Raw genomic sequence first — 20,062 nt, forward strand, 5'->3', positions numbered from 1 at the left:
TTCAACCACAAAACCATCGAAAAGAAACAATTTTCTTCTTGTATGGTTACAAACCCTTTTCGCCTCTTTGGACAACTTAAGGTTTACTGCTTTATGCATACAATCTGAAATTCTGTGTATAGTTCTCTGCACACATCAAACAAAAGACTTTTTTTTTGCCAGTTTCCAAAAACCAAATATAAAACTAGGTGCGGAGTTTGGTCATGCAAATGTGAGATTGAAAACCTTTCTTGATTTCTCCATTCTGATCGAGATCTTGGGACACCTGTGAACCTAATAAGATGCCAAGTCTGGGAAAATGGACCACTGTGTTTATGTTGCCGTTGTGTCTGGCATCCGTGCAGATTTAGCAAATAAAAAGTGAGCAAGTTGTCATGGGGTTGGCGGTGTAGAATGTGGGGTGAATGAATGTGCAGTGGGTTTGCCCCCATAACCATTTATTGCACTGAATTACAGTGCTTGGTTGGGGCAAGCCATCCTTGTAATTCGCATCTTTGACACGCTCGTGTCTATATACTCTAGCTCTAGCTAGATTTTGAAAATCTGAAAATTATCAAGTTAAATAATCTTTTAAATCGTGAGATAAATTATGAATATTGAATACATATTCTTTCCACTATAGTTTACCATCCTAATATAAGGAAAAAAAAAGATTGAGCATTGACCTTAAAAAAATACATGATGAATATTCAATAAGTGCTCGAGTATGTGGCAAACTTTTATAGATGTAATACTTTGTGTCAAATAGAGTACTCAACACACATTCTGGACATGAGATTAACCCGAATATGAACAGTAGGAAAGATGACAAGACCACCATTATTATCACGTTTAACGAATTGAATGGAATGCATTAACTCGACCAATTCTAGTCTTGTAGACCGAACGAAGACATAAATAAATCATAAAATTGCCTGCAAAAGTCGAACAACCCAGTGTTCCTCACTGTCACAACCAGATACATGGATGATCCCATTTCCCAATATACTCATTTAACATCTCTCCTAAAAAACAATTTAACATCTCTCCAATCAGTCTTTAACTCAGTATCCAAGAAACCAATTGGAACATTACTTGCAATACTTATCTTTACTCTTATCTTTTCTGCATACAAACCCATACATCTCACAACTCCTCCTGTCATTTGGCCATGCACTCTTTTCCATAAACTTAACTTGTATATTTGTAGATAATAATTAATAATCCAACAGTTATAAATGAAGAGTATAGGAAAATGACACTCTTTCATAGTTCTACATATTCATACCAAAAGAAAAAAGAATCCAACTTTGAACTCTGTAGAAGTTGTACTTGCTCTGCTACTTCTTCCTGGCTAGGCTTTGTGAAGTACCATTTCAAAGGTCCGTCTTTTTTACATTTTTAGCTAACATGTAGTTAAAAAAAATTTACACTTCAAGAACATTTATTTGGTTATTTGATTTTTATCATATTTATTTGCTTATATACAGGAATGGAGGGTGAAAAGAATAAAGCAGAAGAGGCAACAAAACCCTTCCCCTGTTTATACTGTTCAAGAAAGTTTCACAGTTCGCAAGCTTTGGGCGGCCATCAAAATGCGCACAAGAAAGAGAGGACTTCAGCAAGAAAGAACAAAAGGGTATGTGAAAATACTTTCAACGGCGCCTTTCATCCACTCTCCCCACCGCCGCCGCCGATGATGTTTCCTCCAAGCTATCATCAAATCGGAATTTTCAGCCCTTCCGGTTATATCACCGCGCATGCCGCCAGTCTTCGCCAGTTTCAGGGCCAGGAATGTGGATCAAATGGCGGAGCCCAGTTCAATAATGTTGTGTTTTGCCGCGGTAAATTCTTGAATGAGGTGTATGAGACTGGGATTGATGAACAGAGCTATGCGAGTTGGCGGAGGAGCCAGAGATTGTGGAGTGGATTTGGAGAGGAATGGGAGAAGATGGAGAGTAAGCAGAGCTTTGGCGATGATGACAGGGAGAAAGAGAAGAACCTTGATCTGTCTCTTCATTTGTAGGATTTTTGCAGTTCGCAAGGAAGTTTTTTTTTTTCTTCATTTTTTTCTTCATTTTTTGGTTTATTTGGCCAGTTTGCATGGTTTTTGAATAAATCGAGAAAGGGGTTTTATTTCTATCGAAAAAAATTGAAAGCTCCAAGTGATGGAGTTGGTCATCTTCACGACAGAACATGCATAGATGAACGTGGAGGAGGAGGATTCTCACCGAAGGAGGAGGATTATACAGTAGTCTATACCGTATAATCAGGCATTGGTGGAGGAGGAGGATTCTCACCGAATATGTTTTTCAATTTTTTATTTTTTTGTTTTTGGTTTTGAGCTAGGGTGGACTGGAGTTGTTAAAATCGTCCCAAAGTTGAGATCATCAGCAGGAAGAATATATAATTAATTTTCGGTGCATGAGTTTTGTTTAAAATTCAGTCCAACTCGTCCCAAATTTGGAATAGGCTTATGTCTTTGGGCATTTTAGTTATGCTAGGGAAGAATATATAATTTCCTCTGGACTAGTGCCTAATACTGAGATAATAATCATCCTGGGCTGTTTGTTTAAATGAACATATTTACTTGGGCTACTGTCGGCCACTGGACAACATACACTTCTGCTAGTCACTAATGGCTTCATGAATTCAATTTCTTTGAAAGTTGACCCAAATTATAAAAAGAGAGTAATAACATGTTCGTTCCAGGGCTCATTCCTCATTGAGTCCAACTTATGTGACAAAAAGGTTTTAACAAAATGTATAAGAAATGAAAATTATATGACCAAATGAAGATTTCTTTTCATTTACATCGTTCCAACTTTTTACGTACACACAATAAAATTAAAAACTTGTATTTTTATATGCAAATATAAAACTTGTTCTTCAGTCTTTGGTGAACTACGTAAGCACGAGCCTTCAATCTCTCTTTCAACTCCATTAATACAATATTTACTCCAAATTTACTACTGTTTTCTTGTTAGATTCAAGATTATTTTTTCTTCTTTTTTTTTTTCGTTAATAGATTGTATGATTCAATCTATCTCTTCTGTTAAAAATAATATAATTATTATTGATTGTTAAATAAAAAGTCTCCTATTTTTAAATGGCAATTTGACAAAGTGTGATTATCCGAATTAGTTATGGGCAAGAAATGGTGGGATCGGGAGAATGGAGTTAATACACTCGTTTTTCATTTATATGGATTCGAGCTTAAGTATTAATAGTTCACCCGCTGTATTGGTCCTTGGGCTACATTTGAAGGTCCCCCTAAGTCTGGAGTCAATCTCAACCCTCTAGCTGGAAATTTGAAATTGTGCCAAGCTCATTTACATTTACTCGTAGAAGTACATCTGCGGCCATTGTGTGGCTACAAATATCAGTCAAGAATGGGCTCAATAATACTCTAACATACCAGATTAATTTTGTGAGACGGGTATTACATAGATCTCAAACTCGATAACTTGAATCTCTATATTAGAAACTGGGTGCGGAGAGCCCTGTGAAGATTTTTAAGCACATGGATCGGAAACTAAAGCAAGACTTCTCAATTTATGAGAAACATATCTGTTATTATGACAGGAACATCTCTGGATCTTATCACTTAAGTTCATTTAACTTCTAATTATTATTTTTAAAAAAAAAAAGAAAAATTGTTATCAGTATGACAGCACAACTCGGGTGTACATTCTGAATCCATCCCATGACTACCAACCAAAGTACGTATCTCAAAATTTAATTTTAATATGTTGAAAGATTTTATCTAAAATATACGGTGGATTTTGTCTTATAGTGGTGGCTGATGAAGAATGGTGACAATTGTATGAAGTCCAAGTTAGTCAATTTCAATTTAATTATTGTTGGTGATGGTTGTTAGTGTTACCTACCTACTTCGGAAAACTCGTGTATTAATTTACATTCTTCGTCATTAAATTTAAGTATTTTAAGGTATGGACCATTCCAAATTGTACAGGAAGGGTATTCCTTTGTCTATTTGAAAGTGAATATGTATATATAGTACATATTACGTTATCTATTGCAAGAACACTAAATTAGCTCAACTCTAGTACCAATTTTAGAGTGAGTCGTATGACCGTGATTTGTAAAATGAGTTAGCTCTATGATCTTATCAACTTTTCTATGGATTCACTTCATCCTTTGAATTTTTTCTTAGGTTAGTCTTCATAGTACAATATCAAAATTATGATAGCATTACTTTTATACATCTACGAGGATTTGTTTTAACGTAGATTTGAACTCATATCTCTCTAAAACTGAAAATTTTCACTTAGTACTACGATACAACATGTAAAATGGTAACGACACGACAACTTTTGAAAATTTAAGAAGTTCTAAACATGTTTTTAATGTTTTACGGGTTAATTGTCTGAAATTATTTGTTTGTGGTCAATATGTATACGTCACATTACTCGAAGAATGAATAATTTTGCCACATATGTATGTATTTAAGTTATAATAACAAATATGTTGTGAAAAAGTAAAAATTTATGGTAAAAAGTAAAAATCTCAAACTCTCAAAATTTACCAAACTACACACTTTATAATATTTTTCTATCTACTCAATTGTGATTTTCTTCACAAATGAGAGATCTATTTATAGGAAATCTTTACAAATAATCCAAAAATAAAATACATCATTACCTACATCATCACACACTAATTTTCAATATTTACAACTCTTATTTTCAACATTCAAATATTCAACATTCAAATATTCAATACACACATTTTAAATATTATTTTCCAATACTCCCCCTTGTGATGATGATCATGATACGATGATGTCTTCATTACGTGTTTTTGTACTGCCTCGTTAAAAACCTTACTTGGAAAAACCCATTGGGAAAACCATAGTAAGGGAAAAAGAGTGCAGTCACGTAAACTCTCCCTGATGTTGACATGAACAATTCTTCACAAATTTCGTAGATTGCGCATCCCAATATTATATATGTGCTTTCTGAATATTGACGTAGGAAGTGCCTTTGTGAAGAGATCTGATGAGTTTTCACTTGATTGAATGTGACGAACATCAATACATCTATTCTTCTCAAACTCCTTGGTGAATGCGAAGAACTTAGGAGGAATATGTTTAGTTCTGTCGCTTTTTATGGATCCTTCTTTCATTTGAGCAACACATTCAGCATTATCTTCATATAGTATCACAGGCTTCTCATCAAATGATAATCCGTATGAAATTTGGATATGTTGGGTCATTGATTTTAACCACACACATTCACGACTTGCTTCATGTAGTACAATAATCTCGGCATGATTTGATGAAGTTGTTACGAGCGTTTGTTTCTGAGAACGCCAAGATATTGCAGTGCCTCCACGAGTAAATACATATCCAGTTTGGGAACGTGCCTTGTGTGGATCAGATAAGTATCCAGCATCAGCTTAACCAATTATACTTGGATTAGCATCTTTTGAATACAAAAGTCCCAAGTGTGTCGTTCCTCGTAGATAACGGAATATATGTTTAATTCCGTTCCAGTGTCTCTTTGTTGGATATGTGCTAAATCTTGCCAACAGATTCACGGCAAAAGATATATCAGGCCTTGTACAATTTGTAAGGTACATAAGGGCACCGATGGCACTTAGATATGGTACTTCTGGACCAAGAATATCTTCATCATCTTCACATGGACGGAATGGATCATTTTCTATGTTTAATGATCTAACAACCATTGGAGTACTTAAAGGATTTGCTTTATCCATATTAAAACGTTTAAGGATCTTTTCTGTATAATTTGTCTGGTGAACAAACATTCCACATTCTTTTTGTTCAATTTGTAAACCCAGACAATACTTGGTTTTTCCAAGATCCTTCATTTCAAATTCTTCCTTCAAGTATGACACAACTTCTTGAATTTCTTTATTCGTTCCAATGATGTTTAAATCATCAACATATACAGCAATAATTACGCATCCGGATGTTGTTTTCTTAATGAAAACACAAGGGCATATTGAATTATTTACATATCCCTTTTTCATCAAGTGATCACTTAGTCGATTATACCACATTCGACCTGATTGCTTTAACCCATATAATGATCTTTGTAATTTCACAGAATAACATTCCCTGGGTTTTGAACTTTGTGCTTCAGGCATCTTAAATCCTTCAGGGATTTTCATATATATATATTACTATCAAGTGATCCATATAAGTAAGCTGTAACAACATTCATAAGACGCATTTCTAAATTTTCAGATACCGCCAAGCTAATCAAATACCGAAACGTAATTGCATCCATCACAGGAGAATACGTTTCTTTATAATCAATTCCAGGCCTTTGAGAAAAACCTTGTGCAACAAGTCGAGCTTTATATCTTACTATTTCATTTTTCTCATTTCGCTTTCGAATAAAAACCCATTTGTATCCAACAGGTTTTACACCTTCAGGTGTAAGGACTATAGGTCCAAAAACATTACGTTTATTTAGCGAATTTAATTCAACCTGGATGGTATCTTTCCATTTTATCCAATCCTGCCGATTTTTACATTCACCAAAAGATTTTGGTTCATGATCTTCGTTATCATTTATGATGTCGATTGCCACATTATAAGAAAATATATCATCAATTTCATCTATATCTTTTCGGTTCCATATTTTTCCAGTATTAATATAATTGATAGAGATTTCATGATTCTCGTCAGTTTGTGGTTCTGACAGAACATTTTCATCATCATGTGTTTCTTCAGGAACACCATTCTCTATTTTGTGATCATCATGTGTTTCTTCAGAAACGTCATTCTTTATTTTGTGATCATCGTGTTTCTCTATGAATTTTCTTTTTCGAGGATTTTTATCCTTGGAACCGACTGGTCTTCCACGCTTCAGGCGTTTAATGACATCATGAGTATCTTCCATTTGTTTCTTTGGAATTTCAATTCGAGCAGGGTCATTTGCAGCATGTATATATGATTTAGTTACCCCTTTTGTGTCTGCAAATGCATCTGGTATTTGATTTGCTATTCTTTGCAAGTGTACAATTTGTTGTACATCTTTTTCACATTGTTTTGTTCTTGGATCCAGATGTAACAATGATGATACATACCATGTAATTTCCTTTTCGGTATGTTTCTGTTCTCCCTCTAACATTGGGAAGATTTTCTCATTAAAATGACAATCAGCAAAACGTGCTATGAACACGTCGCCTGTCTGAGGTTCAAGATATCGAATGATTGATGGACTATCATAACCGATATAAATTCCAACCTTTCTTTGAGGTCCCATTTTCTTTCGTTGCGGTGGTGCAATAGGCACATACACCATACATCCAAAAATTCTCAGATGAGAAATGTCTGGTTCTTTACCAAATGCAAGCTGCAATGGGGAGTATTTATGATATGCACTTGGTCTGATGCGAATTAATGAAGCAGCGTGTAAAATTGCATGTCCCCATGTAGAAATAGGGAGCTTTGTTTTCATAATCATTGGTCTAGCAATCATTTGCAGACGTTTAATCAATGATTCAGCCAATCCATTCTGTGTATGTACATGAGCAACAGGATGCTCAACAATGATTCCCATAGACATACAATAATCATTGAAAGTTTGGGAAGTAAATTCACCAGCATTATCAAGTCTAATTTTCTTGATTGTATAATCGGGAAATTGATTCCTCAATTTTATTATTTGAGCAAGTAATCTTGCAAATGCAACATTTCGAGTTGATAATAAACATACATGTGATCATCTGCTGGATGCATCAATCAATACCATAAAGTATCTGAATGGTCCACATGGTGGATGGATTGGTCCACAAATATCACCCTGAATACGTTCAAGAAACATTGGTGATTCAGTTTGGATTTTGACTGGTGATGGTCTTATAATAAGTTTTCCAAGAGAACATGCTTTACATTGAAACTTATTATTCTGAAAGATCTTCTGGTCTTTCAGTGGATGACCATGTATATTTTCTATAATTCTTCGCATCATTGTTGAACCAGGATGTCCCAATCGATCATGCCAATTGGTTAATATCGAAGAATTATCAACTACCATGTTTGATTCAATGTGACTTATATGTGTATAATGCAATCCAGTAGGGAGCATTGGTAGTTTTTCAATCACATATTTCTTTCCTGATTTATATGTGATAAGACACATATATTTCTCATTCCCTTCATTCATTGTTTGAGTATCATACCCATGGGAATATATATCATTAAAACTCAACAAATTTCTTTTCGATTGTGGTGAATATAAAGCATTATTGATCAAAAATTTTGTACCATTAGGTAACAAAAATTGTGCTTTACCACATCCTTTAATCAAGTCTACAGGACCTGATATTGTATTCACCGTTGTTTTTGTTGGTTTTAGTTCCAAGAAATATCTTTTATCTCGGAGGATAGTGTGCGTTGTACCACTATCGTGTATGCAAACTTCAGCTTTGCTCATAGCATTTTCCATATTTGAACTTCAAAAAAATATGCAATGAAATAAATTACTTGCAATATATATTTAAATATAACACAAATCATAATTATACAATAAAACATTATTCTATGAATACATGAAAAATAGATTATTGTACATTTATATTCTACCATTATATTGTTCATTTTCAGAGAAATCGTTGAGAAAATCTGCAGCAACAATATTGTTCATTTCTATCCCACCAATATATTGATCATTTCCAGATAAATCATTCATAAAATCACCAGCATCAAAATGAGTTGAATCACTCAAACGGTCACTGCGTTCAGTGAAGTTGGTCTCCTTTTCTTTCCCCTTTAATGATTCTTTATAAAGTTTACAAAGGTGCTCAGGGGCTCGACAAACTTTGGACCAATGTCCTGGAGTACCACATCTGTAACAAGAACTTTCATATCTTTTTGAATGCTTCTCATTAACACTTGTATTCTCATGATGCCTTTTCTGTGGATGGTTTGGGACGTTCTTTTGAGATGAGTTATAAAAATAACTATCTCGATTATTTTCAAAACCACGGCCTTGACCACCACCACGGCCAATTCCACGTCCACGTCCACGTCCACGTCCACGACCTCGACCTCGACCAAAACCTTGTCTTTGAATTTGATTTTGGTTTTCAGGTTTAAATTCATTTTTACTTACATCATTTACTTCTGGAATTGCTGTTGATCCAGTGGGTCGGGACTGATGATTTCTCATTAATAGCTCGTTGTTTTTTTCCGCCACAAGAAGACAGGCGATGAGTTCAGAATATCTCGCGAATCCACGTACTCTATATTGTTGCTGTAGAGTAATATTTGATGCATGAAACGTGGAAAATGTTTTTTCAAGCATCTCAGATTCTGTGACCTCATGTCCACAAAATTTTAATTGCGAGATTATTCTATACATCGCCGAATTGTAATCACTGACTTTTTTAAAGTCTTGGAATCTCAATGTATTCCATTCATCCCGGGCGGTCGGAAGTATAACTTCTCTTATATGTTCGAATCTTTCTTTTAATCCCTTCCACAAAGCCATGAGATTTTTTTCAGTCAGATATTCACATTTCAATCCATCGTCGAGATGTCGACGCAAAAATATCATGGCTCTTGCCTTTTCTTGTGACGTGCATATGCCATTTTCTTTAATGGTCTCGCTTAGACCCAAAGACTCAAGATGCATTTCTACATCTAGAGTTCATGGCATATAATTCTTTCCCGTGATGTCGAGCGCAACAAATTCGAGCTTTGTTAAATTTGACATGGTGATACTAAAAAAAATTACGATGCATTTTATTAGTTAATAATTATTGCAATACAAAGTAACGGATAAACAACAAGTACAAGTATTTGTAAAAATAAAGAAAACGCACGAGGATGATATTCTCCGATAAATACAAGACTCGTGAGTATGACAACCAAAATAATTAAAAATATCCTTGAGAAAGCCATCTTCTTTTTTCTTCGAAAAATTTGATGATGAATAATTTTTAGAGAAGAAGAGAAAGTTGGAGTGATGGAATGTGTTTGTGAGATCATATTTATAGGGCAAAAACTAGCCGTTTTTTACCATTTATGACCGTTGGGGTACAAAAAAAATAAAGGTATGTATTTGTATAATTTTATGGTAATAATATGATATATATAATATTAGACATGTTTAAATAATTATGTATATCATATCATAATATTATAATGAGTGTCATAATTTATTTTGTTTAAAAACCTTATAGGCTTTTATACTTGTCGTATCCCTTGCTGGGAGTGTGGGATGTCGTCTTAACATCCTCCCAGGATTTATAACAAGTTTATGAAAAATTTATTTTTATTATTTCTAATAATAACATTATATTGTATATTAAATAAATACACAATAAATAAATAACAGTAAAATAAATATAATTATTTTTGTTACCTTTTTCTTCTGTTTGGAGCTTGGAAAAGTACGTAGGACTTTTAGAGTTTCGTGCTGATAACGTGTTGTGAAAAAGTAAAAATTTATGGTAAAAAGTAAAAATCTCAAACTCTCAAAATTTACCAAACTACACATTTTATAATATTTTTCTATCTACTCAATTGTGATTTTCTTCACAAATGAGAGATCTATTTATAGTAAATCTTTACAAATAATCCAAAAATAAAATACATCATTACCTACATCATCACACACTAATTTTCAATATTTACAACTCTTATTTTCAACATTCAAATATTCAACATTCAAATATTCAATACACACATTTTAAATATTATTTTCCAATAAAATATATATTTGACATATTTGAAGCGAGAATAAATGGGACCTTTTTCATCAAATGATTTTTTTTATGGAAAAGAAACAAATCCATTACTTTGCAAACAGTTGTCAAATCCGTGTGATTTTCTCCAAAACGCCAAAAAGGTTGGAGGCCCCAAGATTCCTGACCAAAAGAAATACAAAGACATAATCAAGAATCAATCTTGACAAGGGATGAGTTGTAATTGTACTTATTAAAAGCGTAAATAAAATATTTAGAAACAAAAATTAAAATTGCTGGATTTATATTAGTTTCTATGCAATGATTTATATGATACAACAATCGAAACATGATGATTTTGTTTTAATTTAAAATATTTCAAGTGCGTCGTTTAATTTTTGGTTTATCGTTGTTCGTTTGTTCGATCGTATTTAGATATCATCAGTATGATTAATTATGTGTATCTTACATATAGTGCATGCTATATATATAGGTAAGTGCTAATCCATGTGGTTGTTCGCATATTTCAAGATTAGATAATAAATAATAGAGTTTTATGAATAAATGAGCCGAATAGTGGCGAATACATTAAATTAGGACTGTTAACGAAACTAACGAACCTGTTGTGCTCACCATGTGCTAATTTATATATATATATATATATATATATATATATATATATATATACTCTCGAAAACAGAATAAAGCATATGAAAATTTTCAAAGAAATAAATTAATTATTTATGAAATAATGAGTCTCGAAAATATGGAAAGTTGTATCTGGTAAACGTATGCATGCATCGAACCAAAAACCATGGAATGAACATAATTCTTTTAATTTCGGAAAATATTGGGGTTTTGTTGTATTAATTTATTTTTTTTAAATAGTTTGAATTTTTTTTATTAAATTAAGAACTCTAAAGATGTTTTCTTAATTTTTTTTTATAATTGACTAAACTGAATTTTTTTTATTTAATTAATTAAATTTTCAGATATATAATTATTTTCATTTTGGATTTGGGATATAGTTATTCTTATCAAATGTTACTGTTTTTCCTTTAAATACCCTCATTCAAAATACTTAAATTTTTTTCCAATATTAATATTTTTTGAGGGAATTAAATGCCACTATCCCAAAAATCGTAATTATCTAGTTGAATTTTGTGTTCGATGGACGAAATTCAATGTGCCTACAGCAATACAAGGATGATTTTTCAATATATATACACACACACACACACACACATAATTTAATTTATTTTAAAGTATGCAGTAATTAAAAATAGTACTTTTGGGCGGCACCTTGATTAAATAAATTAATAATTTTATAATAATGGAAGGACCATGTTTAGCCAACTCCAACGGTATTACCGACCTCGTTTTATGGGGCAGTGAATAATAATAAAAAAAAAGGGGAAAGGCATTTAATCCACATTCCAACAACACTATGCATCAGCTAGGGATACCTCGGCATCGATCTTTGGAGAAGTTTTCATCTGTAAATTTGAAGTATCATTTTCCTATTAACGATAAATTATCGATTTTATAATTTTTGTTAAATAAATTTATCGTTAATTTGATTTTCATACACTGTAAACTGGTGTAATTATTGAAATTTTTCTTTCAAATATCAGTGAGTTGGTTTTGTTATCTATATATATATATATATATATCAAGTTTTGGATAAAAAAAACAATTAGGGTATAATAGAATGTGTTTTCTAGAGCCCATAATTTCTTTTATATGGAATTCAGTTTAAAATTAAATTGAGGCATGTTCTCTACCATGTGGTCAACTCCTACCAAGAATAATATTTAATTTCTAGCTTATCTATATTTTCTTATTTTTATTCAAATTGAAAGTTTTTCCATATTACCTATTTTAATTAAAAAAAAAACGCTATATATAAGTAATAAAAAAACACTATATAAGTAATTCAATAATTAAGAGCAACTTTGACTCGATTTATAAATATTAAAACATATTAATATTATAAGTATGTTTATGAACTCATATATTTGCTAATTTTTTAATCAAAAAACTTTACGATTTTTAAATAAAAGTAATTAAATCTTTTTAAAAAATAAGATCTTGATGTAATTTTTGAATTGTATAATCAAAGCCAAAACTAATAATACACACAAATTATCCGAACATTTAAACCACTACGATCCAACAAATCTTTCTAAAATTTGAATATTTAGGATTTACAAATACTGCAATGGTTCTTTTTAATTTTTTTTAAAACAAAAAAAATTGAAACTGGTTCTTTCCAAAGATTCACTGGATGGCATGTGCCATTATTATCATTAAAAAAACTATATTATCTAATGATTAAATTCAACGTCTTTTCATAGGATTTGTGAATTGTCATGCCTCTTTTAAAATAATATCTTTTGTGTATATGCATATGAAACAAATATGATATTGGTTAAATTGTGATACGTATTTTACGTGGCATAATGATTTAAAAAAAAAAACATATGTGTTACGCTAAGATTTTTTGATATAATGGGGAGACCGACACAATTCTCGTTCTAGCATAAATCATATCATTCGTCACTCAACTCGATATTATATTTATTTCGTAAATAATTTTTATATCAAAAAATATTAATCTCTGCAACGAATAATATATTTATTTGAGTTTCATAAATATCATATTCTATAAAAATGATTCATAAAATAATTTTTACTTAATCGAAACCAGTTGCATCCAAATTTTTAAAGAGTTGAACTATAGAGGAAATTTTGAATCAACATATTGCAAATTCGATATTTCATATATATTTAAAATCGAAAACTTAATGCAATTCACTAATACTAATATTTGAACGGTCAGCAGTGAGGCACGTTTAATTTTTAAATATTTATTTACTTTTGTAGTTTTGAGAAGGATCATACCCTAATTAAATATTAGTTAATTTTCACTTTCCCTTTTGGATTGTTGCACTTGGATACTAGTTATAAAGTTGATTGGAATGGCCACAGAAAATTCTGTAGATTCATGATACCACTCATTCCAAAGCAATTTGGCAATTTAATAAAAATACAAGCATGCAATATTTCAAATGCCAATATCATGTTTTACTATACTCTAACATCTTCTGAAATAACGCTAATTATTACATTATTATCGAACCATATAATAGGGAAAACGTAAAAACTTGCAGTGAGACGGTCTCGCGAGTCGTATTTTGTGAGACATATATCTTTTTTGGTTCATCCATGAAAAATAATAACTTTTTTATGTTAAAAGTATTATTTTTTATTATGAATATCAGTAGGGTTGATCCGTCTCACAGACAAAGATTCGTGAGACCGTCTCACAAGACACATACTCTAAAGAAAATTGTATATTTGATCATATATATTTACTTATTTGTGATTTTGATTATCTATGTCGTGAAATTTCGATATTAGTTATTATTTTTTATATATGAAAATTTTTAGTCTCTTTCGTGTGAAATGTAGATGTGACTCTACACATGTTTGTGTCATATCAAAAAACATAAAATCGTAAAATCACAAATAAACAAACATCGATAGATTTTATTGTAGAATCTCACGGTCATTTATACTCTTTTTTCATGAAAAGCATAGACTCCGTGAAAACCAAGGTTTCATTCACATGCTCCCATAAAATTGTACTTGAAAAATTCCAAGTTGGGTAGGGCGAACCTATCATCGAACCATGCTATATTTTCAGTTGCAAGAATGGATAAAGAGTAGTGATGATGGATGTGTGTTTCACCGGAGATTAATAATTACTTTGATGGGAGGACATTCATTCAAAATTATATATGAAATTAATCATTATATTCAACAACATTAAATGAAGACAACTTGTTATTATCAACATCACCTAGTTTTTGCGTTTTCAATTGTTTTTTTTTTTTTTTTGCTCTCTCTATGCATAAAATTGGCTGCTACGTAAATATACAAGACACGAACAAACATCTCTTCTAAATAATTAACAATTTATATTTTTAAGATAAAAGCTTGGTGACACGATCTATTTTCCTTTTTTTATTCGTCGTTTTAAAATTACAGATTAATCTTTCGTTATTTTTTGTAATTATGGTATTGCTACATTAAGTGTAATCATTTCAAATTACACTTGGAACTTAATTAATTTTTACAATTAATTACAAAAAATTACGGTAGCGTCAATGCGCTATTATCGTGAAATTTCATGCAACGTAAATAATTATGTAATTTTTTAATATACAACGGGAAAAGGTCAAAAACTGTGGGTCCAAAGCCGTAGTGTGAATGGTGGGTTGGCAGGAATGGGCTTCGTGGGCCGAGGCAGCGTGAGAAGTCACCATCCCAAATGTTATCCATCCAATATAAATTTGGGGATTCCACTCCACGTAGCGCTCGAGCTTGGCTAATCATTCAAATCTTTTACTACTGCCAGATACGCATGGATTTTACTTTAAAACTAAATATACATGCTTTACTACTGTGAAAAATATTTAGTCTCTATGTTTTCGATAAATTTACTAAACATATTTCTTTGTTTAAAATTCAAACGGTCACTTGTATTTTTGTAAAAAAAATTAATTGTAAATCATATCCATATTTATAATAATAAATAAATTTTTTTCGATGACTCAAATAAGATATTTGTTTCACAAAATTGACTCATGACTGATAATTCATTAAAATCATCTCTCACAAAATTTTGGGAATCGTTAAATATGTTTTGATGTAATCAAATTCTTTCAATTTTGTCTTCAAAAAATTGCCATATGTATAAAAAGAATTGTTTATTGGGCATTTGTGGGTCCATCAGAATCAGATGGAGATGACCTTTCACTTTCATCTATTCATAATTCTCCTCCAAATCTCTGCTCGACCTTCACCTCCATTAATGATTTTCATTTAAACTAAATCCGTACTTGTTTTGTTAACACTGGGTTCCACCATTTTTTTTACCTAGTTAACCAATGTCGGCACTCTATATGATCATTTAAAACAAACTAATATACATATGAAAATTTAATTTTTATCTCATAATCATGTTTAGTCTTGTTTTCGATCAATTCACTATTTTAATTTAGTAATTTGTATTTTTTCACATTTAATCATTGTTTTTACTCGTGATGACGTTTACATATGAGAAATATCTGATGTCACGTCAATATTTTCTTGTCACATTAGTATTTTTTGACGCTAGATCAACATTCCGATGAAAATTACTAAATTTAGAAGAAAAAATAATATTTAGTGTACTTAGAATGTGAATTACTACTTACATGACCAAAATTTTATAAAATATCACAAAAACTATCGAGACGGTCTTATGAGTCGATTTTATGATACATGTCTTCTATTTGGGTCACTTATGAAAAATATTAATTTTTATGCTAAAAATATTACTTTTATTGTAAATATGAATATAGTTAATTTGTCTCACGAATAAATATATGTGAGCCCGAATGACAAGAGACATACTCAGAAAATAATTTTTCATATTTATACATAATTCATCCCTTCTCGAACAAATAAATGCTACTAAATTATTTGATTTTCAGATACAAGATATTTATGGGATAACAATATATTCAATCCTCAAAATTTGTAGTTTTTTTCATAACTCACAAAGAGACAATTTTTTTAATGAGATATTTAATCCCACAATTATTATATATAAAAGTAAATACATAAAATAATACAAGGTGGACTTTGAGAAAATGGCCTCATTCCAAAGCGTAAACTCCCACCTTCATCACATGCATTCTCTTCTATTTAAGCCCCTCCATCTTCCTCCTCTCCCTTCATTCCTAACTTTATCCAATACACAAATATTCTCAGCACAGAATCTACTGAACCCCGAGTTTTTGGATCTCTGATAAAATCATAAAACCCTATTCCTTCTAGCAGAAAACCAAGAAAATGTTAAGTTTTTCTACTGATAAGGGTTCCCCCAGATGTGTGTGGGTGAACGGCCCCGTCATTGTCGGAGCAGGGCCTTCCGGCCTGGCGGTGGCCGCAGGCTTGAAAGATCATGGCGTGCCATTTGTGATTCTTGATAGAGCAGATTGCATCGCATCTTTATGGCAGAAGCGGACTTACAATCGCCTGAAGCTCCATCTGCCGAAGCAATTCTGCCAACTTCCTAAATTCCCATTCCCTGATGACTACCCCGAGTACCCCACGAAGAGACAGTTTATTGATTACCTGGAATCATACGCCAGGTTTTTTGGCATAAACCCACAGTTTAACGAGAGTGTGGAGTCCGCTAAGTACGATGAAACGTGCTGTTTGTGGAGGGTCAAAACTGTAACTGGTGACGGAGTTGAGGTTGAGTACATTTGCCAGTGGCTTGTGGTGGCAACGGGGGAGAATGCGGAACGTTTGGTGCCTGAGATTGAGGGGTTGAATGAATTTGGTGGAGAAGTGATTCATGCCTGTGATTACAAGTCCGGTGAAAGTTTCAGAGGGAAGAAGGTTCTTGTAGTGGGCTGTGGGAATTCAGGCATGGAGATTTCTCTTGATCTTTGCAACCATGATGCCAAGCCTGCAATGGTGGTTCGAAAATCGGTGTGTAAGAATAACATTTCAACTAGAAGATTCTAAAAGAAAGTTTTGATTCTTGATTTTGCTGATGAAATATTTTTGGGTTCTTTTCAGGTTCATGTGTTGCCAAGAGAGATGTTTGGGAAGTCCACATTTGAGCTGGCTATGTTTATGCTGAAATGGCTGCCATTATGGTTGGTGGACAAAGTTTTGCTGGTTTCGGCTTGGATGATTCTTGGAAATATCGAGAAATATGGGCTGAAACGGCCATCCGTCGGGCCTTTGGAGCTCAAGAACACTGAGGGGAAAACTCCAGTTCTGGATATTGGTGCATTGGAGAAAATCAGGTCGGGAGATGTACAAGTGGTCCCTGGAATCAAAAGATTTTCGAGCTCCGAAGTCGAGTTTGTCAATGGCGCAAAGCTCGAATTGGGCTCGGTTGTTTTGGCTACTGGATACTGCAGCAACGTCCCTTGCTGGCTGAAGGTATGATCAATAAGATCGATCGAGTTTGTGCATGATATCACCACATAATTCATAGGTTAATGTTTCTTGATTTGCTCATCATGTTTCAGGAAACTGAGTTCTTTTCGAAGAATGGTTTCCCAAAGGCGTCGTTTCCAAATGGCTGGAAAGGAAAAGCTGGGCTCTATGCCGTCGGATTCACAAGAAGAGGGATCTCTGGTGCTTCTGCTGATGCCCTTAAAATAGCTCAAGATATTGGAAATATTTGGAAAGATGACTTGAAGAAGAAAAGGCAGAAAGTCCCCACTCATCGAAGATGCATTTCGACTTTCTAGTCGCAAGCCATTTCAAATCTTCTGCTACACCATAAGCCACGAGTCCGTAGCATCGAATGTCCAGAAGATTTAAACTCGTGAAAACGGGGCTTGAAGTTTTTTCCCGGCTTCTCTTCCTTCCTTCTTTTTCTCGAAGAATAGGGTAATACAAAGAAAAAGGCAGATAGCACATAGATCAGCCCTCTCCAAAAAAAAGCCCAAGTTTTTTTAAAGATGCAGGGCATTTTTGTATACCGAGGAGGATAGGCTTTTCCCCTTCCTTAATTTTACCACTGACTCGTTATGGAAACGTACGATGTAACATATTATTCCAAAAGAAAGTAATCCTTTTAATTTTTCATGCCATACTTTTTTTCTTTTCTAATATAATTTAACTAAACTATCAACATAAGTGATATTCAAAACTAAATCGATCTTGGAACTTCCTTCACCTTTATCGCTAGAATGCGATACTTCAGGAAACTGAGTTCTTTTAGCGAATAGAAATGAGAGAAACTTTTTAATTGGAGGGATGAAGCAATCAAGACAAAAGAAAACAAATTCAAACTCAATAGTATGAATCAAATTCATACAAGTCTCCACGATAATCTTTATTTATGTATTGGGACCCAAGTAAGTTCCATACTATTCCAGTTGTCTAGTTAACTAACATCTTGAGGCAGTTCAATCTGGGTAGGGTGCATTCACAGCTCTTACTCTTTCAAGTCATTTTCATTTTAATTAATACTCTCTCCTCGCACCATTGTGCCGAGGAAACAAGACCTTCGGACTGTTTAGCTTAAATAAGATTAAATAACCAGTCACAGGCTTATAAATGCAAAAAAAAAAAGAAGAAGAATGATTGGTAAAAAAATTAGAGTTGATTTTGTATTCAAATACATGATAATAATAATGATAATTTATATCAGCAAGTCCTAGTAAAAGAACTGGAAACAACAATTTGTGGGTTGTTTTTATGTTATCAGAAATAAAAATTTAAAAATATAATTATAAAGTTTAGAAGGAAGATCAACAGTATGCATAATTTTAGTAGTAGAGACAAAAAATTGGCTTCGCCCGGACTCGAACCGGAGACCTTCAGTGTGTTAGACTGACGTGATAACCAACTACACCACGAAACCTTGTTGCTACATCCTCGGCCAGTTTATTTTATTTAATACATAATCTTGTTCACATTTTTCTGTTGTAATACTTTTTTATTCATCATAACAGAGTGAAATTTTATTCCCAAAATAGCTTCATTTGCTACAATTGGGTGATAATTAAAGTCCAAGAACAAGTTAATTTTAATATATTTATTTAAAATTGAACATAGATGTGTATAATAAACAATATATATATTCATGGGAAAATCAATTATTGAGAAAAAGGACAGTGCATTTATATATTTTCTTCAGAAGTGAAAATCTGAAAAATTATTTTTGTCCAAAATCGCAGATGTTTCATGGTGCATGACAGAACCTAAGACTAGCCCACATGTTTTCTTCCATTCCTTGCATCAAAATTATTGAAATTATCCTGATTTTGATGTCCCAGCCAATTTGAATTATTCGTCCTTTATTGTCTTGGCTCGAGTTGATAAATTAACTCTTATTGAATTATACACTTTTCATGTGTATTCCATTACATTTCTATATGTGTATTATGCGTGTTCATGATTTACCAAATAGCACACCTAAATGCATAAAATGAACGAAAATCCGAGGCGAGTTATCGAATAAAAATATTATAGATACATATTTAAAAAAAACACAAAAGTATGAATTTCACATTTAATTGTCCCTAGTTCTGAATTGTGATATATATATTGTCTGGTTGGTTTTTTTTTTTTTTTTGTTTTTGTTTTTTGTTTTGTATGGGCATCCCTGCTGCCTATGTTTGCAGACTGAACACATGGGAGTGCACTTGAAATTTAGGACATTTTACAATTTGTAATGTGCCAATTAATACACCTATTCTTAAGTCAATTTCATGTGAATGAAGACTTGGAACCAAGCAACTTGAACCCAATCGTACTTTTGTCCATCAATGAAACAGAATATTGTCGTTTTTTTAAAAAAAAAAAT

The 20,062-nt window shown here is 32.5% G+C and overlaps 2 protein-coding genes and 1 non-coding gene across 3 annotated transcripts; 2 read left to right on the forward strand and 1 right to left on the reverse strand.

Annotated features, from left to right (window-relative positions):
* Positions 1 to 14: 14 nt before the first annotated feature.
* On the forward strand, positions 15 to 2,319 carry LOC142522189 (uncharacterized). Its single transcript, XM_075625366.1, has 2 exons — positions 15 to 1,361; positions 1,470 to 2,319. The coding sequence occupies exons 1-2, from the start codon at positions 1,235 to 1,237 to the stop codon at positions 2,003 to 2,005; spliced, it is 663 nt and encodes a 220-aa protein (XP_075481481.1). The 5' UTR covers positions 15 to 1,234; the 3' UTR covers positions 2,006 to 2,319.
* Positions 2,320 to 16,443: 14,124 nt separating this feature from the next.
* LOC142537203 (putative indole-3-pyruvate monooxygenase YUCCA9) lies at positions 16,444 to 18,321 on the forward strand. Its single transcript, XM_075642757.1, has 3 exons — positions 16,444 to 17,220; positions 17,311 to 17,682; positions 17,772 to 18,321. The coding sequence occupies exons 1-3, from the start codon at positions 16,573 to 16,575 to the stop codon at positions 17,994 to 17,996; spliced, it is 1,245 nt and encodes a 414-aa protein (XP_075498872.1). The 5' UTR covers positions 16,444 to 16,572; the 3' UTR covers positions 17,997 to 18,321.
* A 722-nt stretch (positions 18,322 to 19,043) lies between these two features.
* TRNAV-AAC (transfer RNA valine (anticodon AAC)) lies at positions 19,044 to 19,117 on the reverse strand. The gene has a single exon. It is a non-coding gene; the product is annotated as a tRNA-Val (tRNA).
* Between the last annotated feature and the right edge of the window lie 945 nt (positions 19,118 to 20,062).

This window comes from Primulina tabacum, chromosome 2, assembly GCF_025594145.1.
Source record: "Primulina tabacum isolate GXHZ01 chromosome 2, ASM2559414v2, whole genome shotgun sequence".
Classification (NCBI taxonomy): Eukaryota; Viridiplantae; Streptophyta; class Magnoliopsida; order Lamiales; family Gesneriaceae; genus Primulina; species Primulina tabacum.